The sequence below is a fragment of the Lytechinus variegatus genome, chromosome 6, assembly GCF_018143015.1.
Source record: "Lytechinus variegatus isolate NC3 chromosome 6, Lvar_3.0, whole genome shotgun sequence".
Taxonomy (NCBI): Eukaryota; Metazoa; Echinodermata; class Echinoidea; order Temnopleuroida; family Toxopneustidae; genus Lytechinus; species Lytechinus variegatus.
Window position 1 is genome coordinate 8,826,601 of NC_054745.1, and position 16,361 is coordinate 8,842,961.

General features: G+C 36.6%; 1 protein-coding gene across 2 annotated transcripts in view; it reads right to left on the bottom strand.

Moving 5' to 3' along the window:
* The window catches only part of LOC121416971 (thrombospondin type-1 domain-containing protein 7A-like), a 60,196-nt gene that overhangs the window by 5,915 nt on the left and 37,920 nt on the right, over positions 1-16,361 (bottom strand). The window contains exons 10-23 of one of the 2 annotated variants that reach the window (XM_041610509.1): positions 15,857-16,024; positions 14,926-15,105; positions 14,262-14,396; positions 13,059-13,265; positions 12,381-12,508; positions 11,474-11,630; positions 10,847-11,077; positions 8,692-8,951; positions 7,818-7,989; positions 6,976-7,082; positions 5,887-6,029; positions 4,121-4,221; positions 2,686-2,829; positions 1,136-1,258 (exon numbers count right to left, since the gene is read on the bottom strand). In XM_041610509.1, coding sequence (XP_041466443.1) covers positions 1,136-1,258; positions 2,686-2,829; positions 4,121-4,221; positions 5,887-6,029; positions 6,976-7,082; positions 7,818-7,989; positions 8,692-8,951; positions 10,847-11,077; positions 11,474-11,630; positions 12,381-12,508; positions 13,059-13,265; positions 14,262-14,396; positions 14,926-15,105; positions 15,857-16,024 — 2,256 coding nt within the window. Of the gene's footprint in view, positions 1-1,135; positions 1,259-2,685; positions 2,830-4,120; positions 4,222-5,886; positions 6,030-6,218; positions 6,393-6,975; positions 7,083-7,817; positions 7,990-8,691; positions 8,952-10,846; positions 11,078-11,473; positions 11,631-12,380; positions 12,509-13,058; positions 13,266-14,261; positions 14,397-14,925; positions 15,106-15,856; positions 16,025-16,361 lie in introns of those variants that run through there. The other variant, XM_041610510.1, reaches the window with a different exon arrangement.

The window sequence follows — 16,361 nt, forward strand, 5'->3', positions numbered from 1 at the left end:
CTATTTATTTCCAACTAAATCTATTTTTTCAACTTTAAACATTGACGGCTTAGAGATTCGCCGAACTAAACAGCTGGCAATAGTAATGTATAAATTGTTACATGATTTAGGTCCCAATTATTTAAAAGAGATATTTGTTTACCGTAAATCCAATTATAATTCCAGATCCGGTAATATGCAGTTAACATTAAATTTGCCCAAAACCGAATTCGGAAAAAGACGTTTCCTTTTCCGAGGTGCAAAGGTGTGGAATTCCCTTGCAAAACACATTCCATTCGAAACCCCATTAAATACATTTAGACGGAAAATAAACACTCTAGGCCTATCAAACGTACTGAATGACCTCAAGGATTAACTTCCCTGTTTGCATGCCCCCCCCTCCCCCTTTCCCCATTTTTTAAATGGTAATAATTTGATGATTTTTGTTATGTGTTTTTGTATTTTATTGTTTGCTATTTGTATTTTTCACGTATGTAAAGTATTTTTCATTTGTAATCTATCTACTTTGTATGTTTTTAATATCTGGACCCCTCAGAAGAACAGCCGCTAGGCTGAAGAGGGCTATCCAGCCCATGTGTTGGAAAATGAATAAATAAAAAAAAAAATAAATAAAAAAATAAAAATTCTGGGAAGCTGTCCTCTGAGGGAGTTGCCCCGGCAGGGTTCTCATCCAGGATACTTTTCCTCGAGAACAATGATAAATAAAATTCTCTTCACAAAATATTGACCGAGAAAATATAAGGAGGGGGAAAAGGGAGGGTCGAACAAAATGGTGGAAAAAGATTAAGAAAAAGTGGGATTAAATACTAGAAAAATGATTAATCAATCATCAATTGAATTTTTAATCTTGAACTTAATGATATCGCCCAATATATTAAGAAATCATAACTTCTTTTATCATGTTTATGTTTTATTACAAAATTACTATTAACTAATGAACATACAGGTTATAATCAATGACATTGCTCATTATTCACCAGGAAGGCAATATAAACTTACCATCGACTGAGTAATATCCTGGTTGACAAATGCATTCTCTTTCTTTACTGCACATTACTATAAACTCGCCATTGACCGTAGAGGTAATAATTAATGATATTGCCCATTATTCACCAGGAAGGCAATATAAACTTACCATCTACTGAGTAATATCCTGGTTGACAAACGCATTCTCTTTCTTTACTGCACATTGTGTGTGGGAAGGGGCAATGGTCATCTACTATACACCCGACAGAAGGATAGCAGGTTCTCCCATTTCCTGTAACAAACAGACAATCATCATTTAATTCAACTAACCTATACTGAAATCATCTTTCTACTTCTTTGTGTGTTTCTCCTGACCATGATAAAGTAGATATATATTATTTTCAATTTGTTAAACAAATACCATTATTTTTAACTCAAGTATTAACTCAAGCAATTATAAACTTACTTGATCCACAAAAAGTTATATCATGGTTGCAAATATCCAATACTACTGTTATCCCACGTTACTATTTTAATTTCACCTACATAATAATTTCATGTAGCATTTACCACAATGATTTTTTACCAAAATGTTTGCACTTTTTTCCTGTAATAACTCAAGCAATTATAAACTTACTTGATCCACAAAGAGTTATATCATGGTTGCAAATATCTAATACTATTGTTATCCCACGTCACCTATACCTATTTTAATTTCACCTTATATAATAAGTTCATGTAGCATTACCACAATGATTTTATTATTTCCACAAGTCATTTTCGCTATGATCATCAATGTCATAATATACATGTAGGTAAACTGCCAATTCGCCTACTACAAACTCGTCTACTCATCACATGGTCTATTTCATTTAGTCTAATGCCATTCTGTCCATCAACATTTTGTCTAACAACCATTTGGTCCAATTACCTTTCGGTCCAATCATCACTTCGTCTAATCACCATTTCATGTATGACCACTTCGTCTCATAACCAGTTGGTCTAATATCTATTTCATTTTCATTCATTTTGCACAAATACCACTTAGTCAAATTAGAGTACATGGTAAATGGACTAAATGGCTATTGGAACAAATGATTATTAGACGAAATGGGGAGTGGACTAATTGGCAATTAGACCATGTGTATAGTGGACAAACTTATGGTAGATCAAATGATAGTAGACAAGTTGGGAATTTGATGAATTAGCATTAGATGAATTGGAAATAAACCGTTACATATATTTTGTCTTTTGCTTTGTAAAAGATTCCACAATTCAGCCCTTGGCTGTGTTGGAATTTTCTCAATAAATTAATTCAATCACCTTACATGTAACGAAGTGGTCCTGACCATACTGGCTAAGGTTAAATCAGCCATGATGGCATTTGAGGATTTGGGAATTAGACAATCTGTTTTTTTTAGTGGTAAGCTGGTAACTCCCGTAGGAACTCAGCAGGACAGCTTTTTGCTAGTAAATGCCAAGCTGGTATTATAACCAATTACCTAGGAAACATCTTACGTCTAGGTTAATCAGTCATAGTGACTGATCTCATAGCTAGACGACAGATATTACTCTCGGGCCTTTTATCAAAGTGGAGACAATGGCAGAGTTGGGATATGAACTCACAACCTTGCGATTCTGAGTCCAATGCTCTAACCACTTGACCACACGATCTGCCATCAGACCAAGTGAATACATAAAACCATTCTTGTTTTTTACCAAGAAATCCTGAAGAACACTTGCAGACACCATTATCACAGTAGCTTCCTAGAGAGGTGCAGTCAGGGACACAGTCTAAAGATGATGGTGGTTTCACGGTCTCGTCACAACCCCCTTCTACAATCAGGATGTTCCCGCTTGCATCTAGAAAGAAAGAATATTCAAAGGGGGAACTTGTAGACAATTTATCACATCTTCTACGCAAATACCGAGGTGAATGTGCATGGTTTATTCAGAGCTGCCAACCTGAACAAGAACATTTCAGTATTTCTAAAGCAGAAAATCAGTATTTTGGTGAGGAAATCAGTATTTTCAATGAAACACCATTGGACAAGATATAAAACTGAAACATTAGAAATCAGTATTTGGCATGAAACCATCAGTATTCTTCTTATTTTTCAGTACTAAATATTGAAAATCCGTACTACTTGGCAGCTCTGTTTATTGCATGAACTTGTGATGTTTCAATTTGGATGATGAAATATATATTCAAAGGTCCAACGTGTGTAAGTGATTTATTGCATTTTCTAGGCAATCAAGCTGAACTGGGATTTTTTACTAGCCTTGGATCAGCTGTCTCTGCTTTTCTTTGTGACCAGTAGTCATCTGCTTTCTGATTATAAATAAATTGTCCAAGTTGATTTAAAATAACCCACACAAGTAATTACTTGAATGCAGAGGAAACTAAGTGAGAGTAGCGCTTCAAAAACAAAACAGAGAGGTTCCCTCAAGCATGATATCAGTAAAACTTCAAAGCAAGAACTTGCAATATTTATGTATAGTACAAGAAGAGGTTGTTACCCACTCCTTTTTCAGATCTTTTTCAATACAATAATCAAGATCATAATCATAATAACCGTTCTTCCAATAAATTTCATTTATGGTCTATCAAGTCTAGTCACGAAGATAATTCATTGAGTTATGTAGGTTCCAAACAATGGAATCAGATCCCCCAAATAATAACTAATTCACAATTTATATCTTCCTTTAGAAAACAGTACAAAAATGTTCTAGTAAATGATTATTAATAGCAATGCATTACTTGTATCGCATCTACCCCCCCCCCCCCTTCGATTCGTGTCTATTTGTATTCCTTGTTGTTGTTTTTTCTCATTTTTCCTACATTGTATTTACTATAATGACATGACATTCTGTTTTTTTTTTATATTTAATATTGTTGTCTTTTTGCTATGTTTTGGCGATCCAGCCTTACAGGTTTCTTATAACCTTCATGGAAAGCCACGCAATTCATTTTATTATCTAATCACATTATTTGATGTTTCTTTTTATTTTTATCCTATTTTGCGAAATAAAGATTGAATTGAATTGAAAGCAGTCCGCAAAAGATAGTGTCAAAGAAACTCTTGTATTTAACTTAAGTTCACAGCAGTCCAAGAACTCCTTGTGATATACTTTTCTTCATTTCAATACTCACCTAAAGTCTCGCACCAGATGTCTCTAGATCGTGTTGCTTTATCCCACTTTCCTACTGTCCATCTAAACACAGGGCAATTAGCGCTTACAGCTGGGCAAGGTCTACAAAAGAAATGATGGAAATACTGCACTTCAAGTCTACTAATATTTTTCCCCACTCTATAAAGCATTAGAAGTTTTTTCTCGCATCATCACTCAGGGTTCCCAGCTTTTCAAGAAAACAAAATTCCTTGGTTTTTCCCTGATGAAGTTTGAAAATCCTCTGATAATTATTTAAACCCATTCCCAGTTTCACATGTTTTCTTATGGGGCGTTGCAAGAAATTTAATCAATTGCAAGTCTATTCTTGGTCCCTAAATCAATCATATGCTTGTAATTAATTGCATATTTGTGACTGATTACTGACTGAACTGCTTCTTGCAACAAAAAGTGTAATCTGATTTGCTTTAGTTAAAAGTGATCAATCAATTGTAAAATTGCAACAGTATATTTGCAACTGATTGCAAATATTTTCTTGCAACACCCCCTTGGTAGTTGCAGTGAATTACATGGATTTTCAGTATAAAAAAATATGTAAAACTAATTAGTACCACCAAAACCAGTTATTCAGTGGATGTTGTTTTGAAATGCAACAAAATATAACAGAGTCTTACTGACTACCGTGCTTTGACTATTGGGCCAATCAAAATTCCCTGATTTTTCCCTCATTTGAGGCATTTCCTCCTGATATGAGGTATTCCCTGATTTTTCCCTGACTGGAAAAAGTAAAATAATTTTTCCTGATGGGCTGGGAACCATGACAATGACCAACCAAGGTACAACACAAATTGTGACCATAAAAGACATGGGAGTGATATAGACAGATACTTTATTCCAACACAAAAGTAATTGGTTTCAATTACTTGAAATAATAAAAAAAATAAAGACGGTATTGTAGATTTTAACTATAAACTCAATTTGCATTGGATTCACAAAATAATTTTTTTGTAGGAATTTGAGGTCTGACAGGCACTTTTATGAATTGGGGTAAAATTAGTCTAAAGGTTGTGCCTGAATGGAAAGAACAGAAAGGCAGGAGCTGGAACTACAACATTAATTTGGGGGAGTGATTTTTGGAGTTCTAGTGCAAAGCATCTACATGTAGTTGAGGAGCCCACCCCCCCTCTAACAAAGTAAGTTTCTACCAACAACTTTGTTCATCTTCTTATTGTATATTATCTGTACCTCTAAATCAATCATTACATGTACCTCTAAATCAATTTGACATCATGGTCCAGACATTTGGAATAATCTTGCACAAAATATTAAATCTTGTTTCACTTTACACTGCTTAAAATCAATTCTGAAAAGAAATATCATTCCATCTTATTTATCCCATACTTAAAATCAATCCTAATTAACCACTATAAATCAAATAAAAAATATAAATTCTACAGCTACATATATCTTAAGCACCCGCACCTGCATCTGCATTGCACCCACTTGTTAAGTAATTACATGGACCAATCATAGTGACTAACCCATTTTTATGAGGCCACCATCAATTACAAGCTTAACCACTCACAATGGCGGTCTCCTGCGTTCATTACATTTTGTTGATGTTCCTTTTTTTATTATTAAAATTAGAAGTATATGCCCACACCATTTTTTTTCTAATTATATGTTATGTTTATATTGTATACATCATGGATTATTTTGTATACTGTATTACAATGTAAATATTTTGATAAATGCAGTGTGAATGCAGAAATAAACAAACAAACAAACCTTGAACTGATGAGATTGGTGGTACATGGCTTGCCTCCCATCACTGGTGGACTGGTAACAACTCTCATCCTCGTCTTCTGACCACTGATACTTGAGTTGAAGCAGTTAGCAGTACAAGATGTGTACGGAGACCACTCTGAAACCTAGTGAAATAATTGAAATATATGAGAGACTGGTAACAACTCTTATCCAGGCTTTCTGACCACTTACACTTGAATTGAAGCAGTTAGCAGTACAAGATGTGTATGGAGACCACTCTGAAACCTAGTGAAATAATTGAAATATATGAGAGACTGGTAACAACTCTTATCCGGGCTTTCTGACCACTTACACTTGAATTGAAGCAGTTAGCAGTACAAGATGTGTATGGAGACCACTCTGAAACCTAGTGAAATAATTGAAATATATGAGAGACTGGTAACAACTCTTATCCGGGCTTTCTGACCACTTACACTTGAATTGAAGCAGTTAGCAGTACAAGATGTGTATGGAGACCACTCTGAAACCTAGTGAAATAATTGAAATATATGAGAGACTGGTAACAACTCTTATCCGGGCTTTCTGACTACTTATAATGGAGTTGAAGCAGTTAGCAGTAAAAGATGTGTACGCAGACCATTCCCGAAAACTAGTGAAATAAGAAATACATGAGAGACTGGTAAAATATTTTCAACTTTGTCTTCTGACCATTGATGCAGCAGATGTGTACGGAGACCATTCCCGAAACCTAGTGAAATAAGAAATAAATAAGAGACTGGTAAACTATTTCCAACCTTGTCTTTTGACCATCGATACTGGAGTTGAAGCATTTGGCAGGTCAAGATGTGAATGGTTACCATTCTGTAAAACAAGAAATATATGAGAGACTGGTAACAAATGCATATGCTTGGCTTACTAATGTTCAGCTTTCAATCAACATGAACCACTAGAAAAGGAGGGGATTATTGGAAATTATAATAACATGAAAATGGGGCATCTTTTATCATCTGATGGCACAATTGAAGATAATTTTTATTTTATTAAAGTTTATAGGGGAAAAGGCTCAGAGTAAACTTTAAGAATGCAGGAAAATTTAAAAATGTATCTCACCAAACAATCCCCTGGACACCATGTGGTACACTTGCGAGAAGTGGCTAGATCCAGAGAAGACCGGTTGAAAGCAGATCCAAGAGGGTTGACCACATCATAGTTCATAGCTATGCATAATAAAAACACAAGAATGATAAGAAATTTGTAAATTTTTACAAGACAAGTCCACCCCAACAAAAAGTTTATTTGAATAAAAAGAGAAAAATATAACAAGCATAACACTGAAAATTTGACCAAAATTAGATGTAAAATAAGAAAGTTATGGCATTTTGAAGTTTTGCTTAATTTAAAAAACAGTTATATACACATCCTGATCGGTATGCAAAGGGGAAGTCTGATGTCACCCACTCACTATTTCTTTTGTACTTCATTATATGAAATATTCTAATTTTCTCCACATTGTAAAGTGAAACAATTAATTCCTCCTCAACATGTGCAATTAGCATTGTTTAATACTATATGGTTCAGCCGAGTTGGTCCTTCTTGTTAAATATGTAAAAAATATTGTATACTTCAAGCAATGAAAAGCAAAAGAAATAGTGAGTGAAGGACATCATTGACTGTGTCATTTGCATGTCACTGAATTGTGTATATCACTGTTTCGTAAAAAATAGTGAAACTCCAAAATGTCATAACTTTCTTATTTTACATTATTATGCTAGCATTATGCTAGTTTGATTTTTTTTCTATTCATTCAAATCAACGTTTTTTGGGAGTAGACTTGACATTTAATAAACAATGGGTGAAGTGTCTAACATCGCAAAATGATATAACGTATCGTAGTGGCAGATCATTATTTAAGATAACAATCTCTTAACTGAAATACACACAAATCCTCTTACCATTCATATAGCAATATTCCCAGTCTACAGTAAGGCCATCACTGCGCTGGCATTCAACGAGTCTCGTCTCGTGTCCGACTCCGCAACCAGCCTTGGTATCAAATTGGCAACCGCTCCAGTTTCCTTTGTGCCACTTATAGGTGAAGCAAGGTTTGATGTTACAAGGTCTCGTCTGGTAAGAGATGAATGATTTAAAAATGAAATGAAGAGCTCACTTGCAAAAGGCCATTTTTCACTTGCAAAAGTCCATTTTTCATCAAATTTGATTTTCATATCTTAATCTATAGATCTTTAGTAGCTCTATAAGATGATTCCAAAGAAAAGTTGAAATTCCTATTAAAAAGTGAACTAAAAGGCAAAGAAAAATCACTTATTTTCAAAAGGAGTTAGGTCCATATCAGTTTAGTTGCAAAAGGCGTTAGGACCAAACAAATTTTTTTTGGAAAAGAATATCTTTAAAAATATGAAGACAAGTTGATTTCTTGTATACCCAATTTTATGTTCTCATGGTAGGGTGTCATGAAAATTCAGTTTCGCATTTAATATTGCAATATGACAGAATAAAAAATATGCTTTTTCTCCGAATGGTCCAAAGTGGACCTAACCCTTTTTGCAACTAAACTCTTCAAATATTAAATACAACCATTTAATTATAAGAGGTCCGTTCATATACTGTAGCACCGCAAAATGTTTCAATATCATCATTATCTTCTTCATCATCATCTTCATCATCATCATAACCATCATCATCGTCATCATCGTCATCATCATCACCATCATCACCATCATCATCATCACCATCATCATCATCTTAATCATCATCATCTTGATCATCATCATCAGATCTGAACATTCATCCTCCTAACCATCTTACCTCATTGAGGCTATGTGCATCCTGGCACCTTCGCCCGTGCCCGGAGGACCTGGTGACGATCTTCCTAGTCCTGAACGTGATGCCATCTGTCCCACAGGTCGCGCTGCAAGATGACCATGGGGTAAACGCCCCGAGTTGACAATCTATGGGACATTCAACCATGCATGTTTCATGGGTCGTGATGTTTGCGTGTTGGCAGCGGTCCATGGTCACAGGGATGTTGGCAGCGTTGACGCAGTTCAGCGTCCGGAATCTGGTTCCTAGGAGTCAAAGGGAAAGGGCTTTGACGATGTTGACAATATTTTTCTTTTTTAATGGTGAGATGATCAACATGATGAAGTTATTAATAATAATAATAATAACAGCTGGATTTATATAGCGCTTTTTGCCTGAGGATACAAAGCACTTGCTATTATAACCCCGGGTTCAGCTCAAGCTACCATCACCGGCGCTCAGTGCATGCAAGGAATTAATTAATCCTCCCGGCTACCCATTCACCTCACCTGGGTCGAGTGCAGCACAGTGTTGATGAATTTCTTGCTGGAGTAAAACACGTCAAGGCTAGGATTCGAACCCATGACCCTCTGTTTGAAAGGCGAGAGTCAGAATCACTAGACACACCCGCATATTAGTGATGATGACTGAGATTATGATTATTCTTATGTCAAGATGTATGCCTCCATCTTTGCTAGATCACAAATAATTGTAAAAGATGAACCATGTGACCTCCAATCATATTCTTGTCAATATCAAACAATTTTTTTTTTCATTTCTTGTTTATATTTAGCTATTGCACAGCTTTATTGTTCGCTTTATTGTTGCCATAGTTGAGCATGCTATTTTATTCATGAGTCCATTTATGATTTATTAGTTCAAAACAGTGGACTTGTTCATGAAATTGGGTGCTCAACCACAGCTACAAGCATCGGTTTGGCGCACTGTGACAAAAGCATGCATCAGCAATTAAATTTTTTACATATGCAGTAAATTTAAGCATAATTCATACAGGAAATCTTCATCAACTATAGATTCAACCAATACTTTTCACAACCACCTTTGTGAATTTATGTTATTTTGGTCCTTAACCCTCAATAGACTTGGCTATTTTGACATTTAAGAAGACTTAAGATCTCGGCCGTCGATCCTGCGATCGCAATGAAAATTTGCACGCGCATAACCCATGGCATTATCTACAAAACTATAATATCTAATATATGCGTAAAATCAGAAGTTTGCTGAATCAAAACTATAATATCTAATTTATGCATAAAATCATAAGTTTGCTGAATCAGCCCCCCCCCCCCGTCTTCTAAGGTGTCGAAATAGCCCAGTCTATTTAGGATTAACCCTAATTCTCCCGGGGGGGGGGCCATAATGGCCCCCCCTCAACAATTTTCGCGATATATCTGCTGCGCGAAATTTTTTCACCTCGCAGCTCACTGACTTTTTACATTCAAGTCTCGCGCAAATTTTGAGACCAAAGTTGTGAAGCCCGGGTACGCGGTTACGACATTACGCAACATTATGCAAGTGCATGTCAGACCCACCAAAATTGCTCATAAACGTGATTTCATGTACAAATCCAATGCAAATTGAGTATTTAGCCAAAATTCATAAATGTATCATTATTTCTACTTTTACTGATTAAACTTAATTAATTTTGCCTTGTTTATGATCAGAATTATGTCTGGAACAATTTCCGATGAAAAAGCAATAAAAAACAAAAAGTAAAAAAACAAAGAAATACATAAGAAATTCATAAAACAATAAAATACATAAGAAATTTATTTCCAAACCAAAAGTTTTTTTGAATTACCATTGTTAAGAATGCTACAAAGAAAATTTTTACCAACAATTAGCATTCTAGGAGCTTTATTTAGTGAATTAAAGCAAAAAGTATGATTTATGCATAAATTAGCATAATTAATTCAGATAAGAGAAAAATCTCATTATTTTGGAAAATTTTACCATACAGCCTTGTAGATTACATTGCACACTACCAGCATGCAAATTTTTGCGTCGCTCGCGCGATCGGCGGCCGAGATCTTAAGGGGGGCCATAATGGCCCCTCCCCGGGAATGACAAGAATCAAAATACCCCGGGAGATTTAGGGTTAAGCCATGCACAACACTACAGACAACTAAAGGCCTCATACCTCTCCCACATTCTCCCTGGATAGGCCTGCATGTGCTCCATTCTCCCGTAGCCAGCGTGAAGACCGATGCTAAGCAATCCGCCTGAGAACAGGCTTCAGTCTGCCTGATTGGAATGCAAGGCTGCAGCTCAGCATCGGGACGAATCACGATCCTGCTCCGAGATTTTTTGGCGTTCGTGCACGGCTGACTGCAGCTTGTAAATGCGGACCACTCACTGAAAACACATTCACCTAATATTGGGAATGAAAGAAAGGAGGATTGTGTTTATATTGACAAACTGTGTGTGACCACTCCACTACACAAAAGTGGAGACTTTTCTCCACTTTTATACTCATATCATCTATTCTTTATCATAACATTCATATAGTCATCATCGTCATTATCATTGCCATCATCGTCATCATGATGATGATGATCATCAGCACTATCATGCTCATCATCATCATCATCACCACAATCATCATAATCATCATCATTATTATCATCATCATAATCATCATCATCACCATCATCATCATCATCACCATCATAATCATCATCATCGCCACCATCATCATCATCATCACCACCACCATCATCATCATCACCATCATCACCATCATCATCATCATCATTTTCGTCATTACCTTGGCAAGGTAAATGACAAGCCTGCGTCAGAGGCGGCCTTGGTGTTCTCCCCTGACACAAGCTTTCATTCCCAGCGCCTGCTGGACAGCCAATGCTTCTGGACTGAGTTCCTGCTCCACAATTAGTCTTCAGATCTGTTGGTAGACAGGGCGCCCACTAGATCAGAACGCAAAGAGAGGAAATTACAATCAGGCATGATATTCCCGTCTAAAAAAAACAATCTGAAAAGTAGCCAAGAGTGGCTAAGTCCCCACCAAAGTCGGACCTCCCCAGTCGGGGTTACAAGCTCTTGCATAGTAAAGAAATCGAAAGTGATTTATCAAGGTGAGTCTGCATGATAGCTTTATCATTTGACATAAAAAAGCAGTCAAACACAGCATAAGAATATTCTTGGGCAAAGGATTTCACATTAAAAGAATTTACAAATTCCCTGATTTTTCCCTGACTGGAAAAAAATAGAATTTTCTGTTTTCTCTGATGGGCTGGGAACCCTGACAAAGTAGCCCGTATTCTGAACATGAGTTGAAATTCAACCCTGGTTTAAAGTTGTGGTTTATCTATGGAGAGCCAATCGGAACAGAAATCCCTTACAGGACACATTCAATTTATTAACTCACATGACACCCACATTGTTCATAAATGTCTCAATGGAATGATAAATCAAGTATCTTTCTTTATTATGAAAGCAAAAGGAAACAAAATAGTAAACATAAGAAATATATAATATAAACATAATTTTTGAATTTTTGGCACCTTATAATTTCAGTGCAGAGTTAGACCGTGGTGTAAGTTAAACCTGACTTAAGAATACGGGCCAGAGACTTTACTGCGGGACTCCTGCTAAAAGACGCCACAAAGACTTTTCACAAGGTACATAAGCAAAGCGGTTTCAGTAAGGCATCTTACCTCTGAAATCTCCCATTCTATAAGGTCACATGATCTCTCGAAGCACATCTGTGTGTCCGTCAATAGAGGGCAGGCCCTACCTCCCTGGACTGGATTCATTGTGATTTCTCTCATTCGCGTCCTCTCTCCTACCAAAACAAGCCATATTTCAAATTGAAAGAATCTCTCATATGAATACAAGTATGCCCCAAGCCAATGATAACAATGACCTTTGTATGTCTAATGCACATTTTGGTCAGCGCTACATTCATTCTGGGAAATTTTTTGTAAAATTCTGGTATAAATAAAACACAATATTGGCTCATAAATAAATTAGCAGTCCCATGCTTGAACTCAATTTGGTCAAGAGAAAGAAGTTTGATCGGTGAGTGTCTTATATGCATCTCTGGATGTCGCACAAGTGATCTTCTCAAGCTATAGCGTATAATGTGTGAGATGTCAATGTAATGTTGAACCAATAAGGGTATGCAGTTTCCACAAGGTCAAAATCAATCTTATTTTGCTCCTAATATTGGCAACAATCATGAATTTTTCTTTACACTTTGACCAGTGAGTAAGCTCGCAAATAATTGAAAACTGGACATTGCAAAGGCAATTGTGGATTGGTCAAAATGGAATGTGCTAACAAGTCTAATTTGGAATTATGGTATTAGAGGTTCATAAGTGGACAGGACATACCTTGACCACATGCCTGTGAGCATGATGACCAATTTGACCATTGAGTGACCTCACAATCGATGGAACACTGGACGGTACAGGGATGCTCTTGCAAGGGTCCAGTCTGGGATGGGTCGAGAGACGGACAGAAGAGGTCAGCCACCTGGACGTAATCGTTCCTGATGCAGATTGCTGCTCGACTCTGCTTTCCAGCTCCACATTGCATTCCTGTACATATTAATGATAAATTCCGTGAACTCTAACAAATAGCTTGCAAATAATCATGTTCACAGTCACACCTGCCTGAGCGTCCACTTGTCTAAAGTGGAAAATTTGTCTTTGGTGGCCACAGAAACTGCCTACCATGTGGAAGAAATGTGCGTTATATTACCTGCCTATGAAGGCCTGGGCAGCGTTTCATCAATATTTTCATCCGACAGGTTGTCAGATCTGACATCTTTCCATGATTTTGATTGGCTTAGAGGCACTGTTCCTATGGTAACTGTCGGATAAACTGGGACTTGTCGGATAAAACATCCGACAAGTCCTTTCATGAAACGCCCCCCAGATGTCTATAATGGCCAGTTGTTGCTGTTTTTACCTTTTTTTTTGGTGGCCGTAATCGTCAGGTTTGACTGATTTTTTTTTACTTAAAAAATGAAAGTTTTTGAATACCTATTCATGTTAGCAGAATGTGGCATACAGGTCATTGAGTACTGTCTTAAGCTATTCCCATAAACAAAGTGCAGGGACCATAAATTGAGTCTAACATGCACTTACGTAATTAAGTTTGCGTAATTTTTTAACCGTGTACCTGGGTGTCACAACTTTGGCGTTAAAAGTTCTACCAGACTTGGGAAAAAGTCAAGAAACAGGACAGCATGAACCTTTCATATTACATATTTATTGGGGGTGGTCCACTTGTTAAAGACTCCCGTCTTTCAATCTGAGGGATGTGGGTTCGATTCGCAGCCATGGTGGATTTTCCTTGAGCAAAAAATTTACCCGAACTGTGCGGCACTAATCACGGGTAAGGTAAATGGTTAACGGCAGAAAGTAATTCCTAAAAAAGCTGAGAGCATCCTATTGGTAGACTAGCTTAGCCGAGGTAATAGGAGCACCTTGAGTACCTCTCAAGTGTTTATGTGCGTCATACAAATCCTGTATTATTTTTGATTATCAATAAAGGAATGTTCATCCTTTCCGGGTTAAGGTTTGACAGACCTTCAGGTAGCAGGCAGGTTGTCCAAGGTCCAAAGGTCCAGGAGTAGATGGATGATTGCAAGCCGCACGACAGGAATTCATGAAGATCGCTGTCTGCTATGTGAGGGCATAGCTCACTCAAGCTATCAGTCATCGCTGGAAAATAAAAAGGAACTTTCTTGGTAAAATATGACAATTTCAATGACACCAATTCCATCTTATTCTAGATACATATCTATTATTAGGTAGTTTTACTTGAAAAATACGAATTTACCATCATTTACTACTACTACTACTACTATTACTACTAGTACAACTACATGCACTACTTCTTTTTTTTTACTAAAACTACTACTACTACATGTACTACTATTACTTCTACTTCTAATACTATTACTACAACTACTACTACTACTTCTACTACTACTACTACTACTACTACTACTACTACTACTTCTACTACCATTACTACTACTACTATGATGGCGACCTACCAACCAACCTACCTATCTACTACTACAACTTCTTAAAAGATTGTTTAAAAATGAAAATTTAATAATATTTTAAACTGTATTAACTTTAAACTTTATACAATAAATCTCGTACTACTATAATTCATATTTGTTAGCATCATTACAGGTAATCAAAATGATTCATCCATCAGGATGAAGTCATCATTACTTACAGACGCCAACGATGTCCCTCGTCCTCATTCTACAGTAGTTTCTGAGGGATTCTGTGCCACAATTGCTCTGGCACGGACCAAACTCGGACCATTCCGAGAGCAGGCAATCCCCACCGCAGGGTACGTAGCATCGCTGGGTAGGGGTGGGTGGGGGCTGCCTGAAATCCTGAAGGCACATGCCTGAGTGATAAGAGAAACAGATTGGGTTCTAAGAGCTTAATCTATGCAAAAAGAAATAACTGATTATTTTTTTCTTAATTCTAAGTCTTTCAGATATCCAAGACAATCCCCATCACAAGTTAGTTGCGGAAAAGAAAGAAGAAAAAGAAAAACAATGAAAAATACAACTTTTCACATAGGAAGTCTTTCAGACATCCAAGACAATCCCCATCACAAGTCAAGTTGTGGAAAAATAGTAGAAAATAAAAAAACACCAAAAATATACTCAAATACACCAAAAGTGGTCACAACATGAAGTGAAGAAGTTAATTCAAACAATCGATTAACAAAATCTCCCAGAATTCCCAAATAAAAATGGGAATCATATTGGCAGAAAAAAAAGGAATTTCCAAAAAGAAAAGGCAGATGCCAATGTCTGAGTGTTTTTAATGTATAGTGAAAAGAAAAATCCAGGGGCCCCCGTCTTGTAAAGAGTTACGATTGATCCAATCAATTCCAACTCTATGGAATAGTGTCATAATTTTTCTACAGAAAATTTGCAAAACGTCCTTTGTAAACAAAGGGGAAAACTAAAGATTGTCAAGAAATCAATGAATTTAAGAATATACATTATATCTAGAAAATATTTTGAACAAACATGCATTTATAAGATGCTGACGTTGCTGGCTTTCCATAGTGACGATTGATCGGATCAATGGTAACTCTTTGTAAGACGGGACCCTGTAGACACGTTATATCATCAAAGATTTACCATCTTCAGCCACCAGACCGTCGCTACGGCCGCAGTGGACCTCCCTGGTCTGTAGACCCCTCCCGCAGCTTGACCCGATGACCTGACACACTGACCAGCCACCAGTGACCCATTGGAAAGTATAGCAAGGTTCGATGTCAATACATGGTGTGAACTGGGTAATGATACCTGGAAGAAATATAAATATTTCCATTACAAAAACATAATAAAAACAAATGATGCAATACTCACTGGAACACAAATATCTGGAGATATATTCTATTCATTATTTTTTTCTTCAAAACAGTATTCATATTTTAAGTGTCATTACAAATAGCAGCAGCAGTAGGAGTAGGATAAGTAGTAGTAGCAGTAGACAAGTAGAAGTAGAAGTGATACTGATAGTAGTCTGAGTAGTCGTAGTAGTTTGAGAAGTAGAAATAGTAGTTGTAGAGTAGTAGTGGTAGTAGTGGTAGTAGCAGTAGTAGAAATAGTAGTTGTAGTAGTAGTGGTAGTAGTGGTAGTA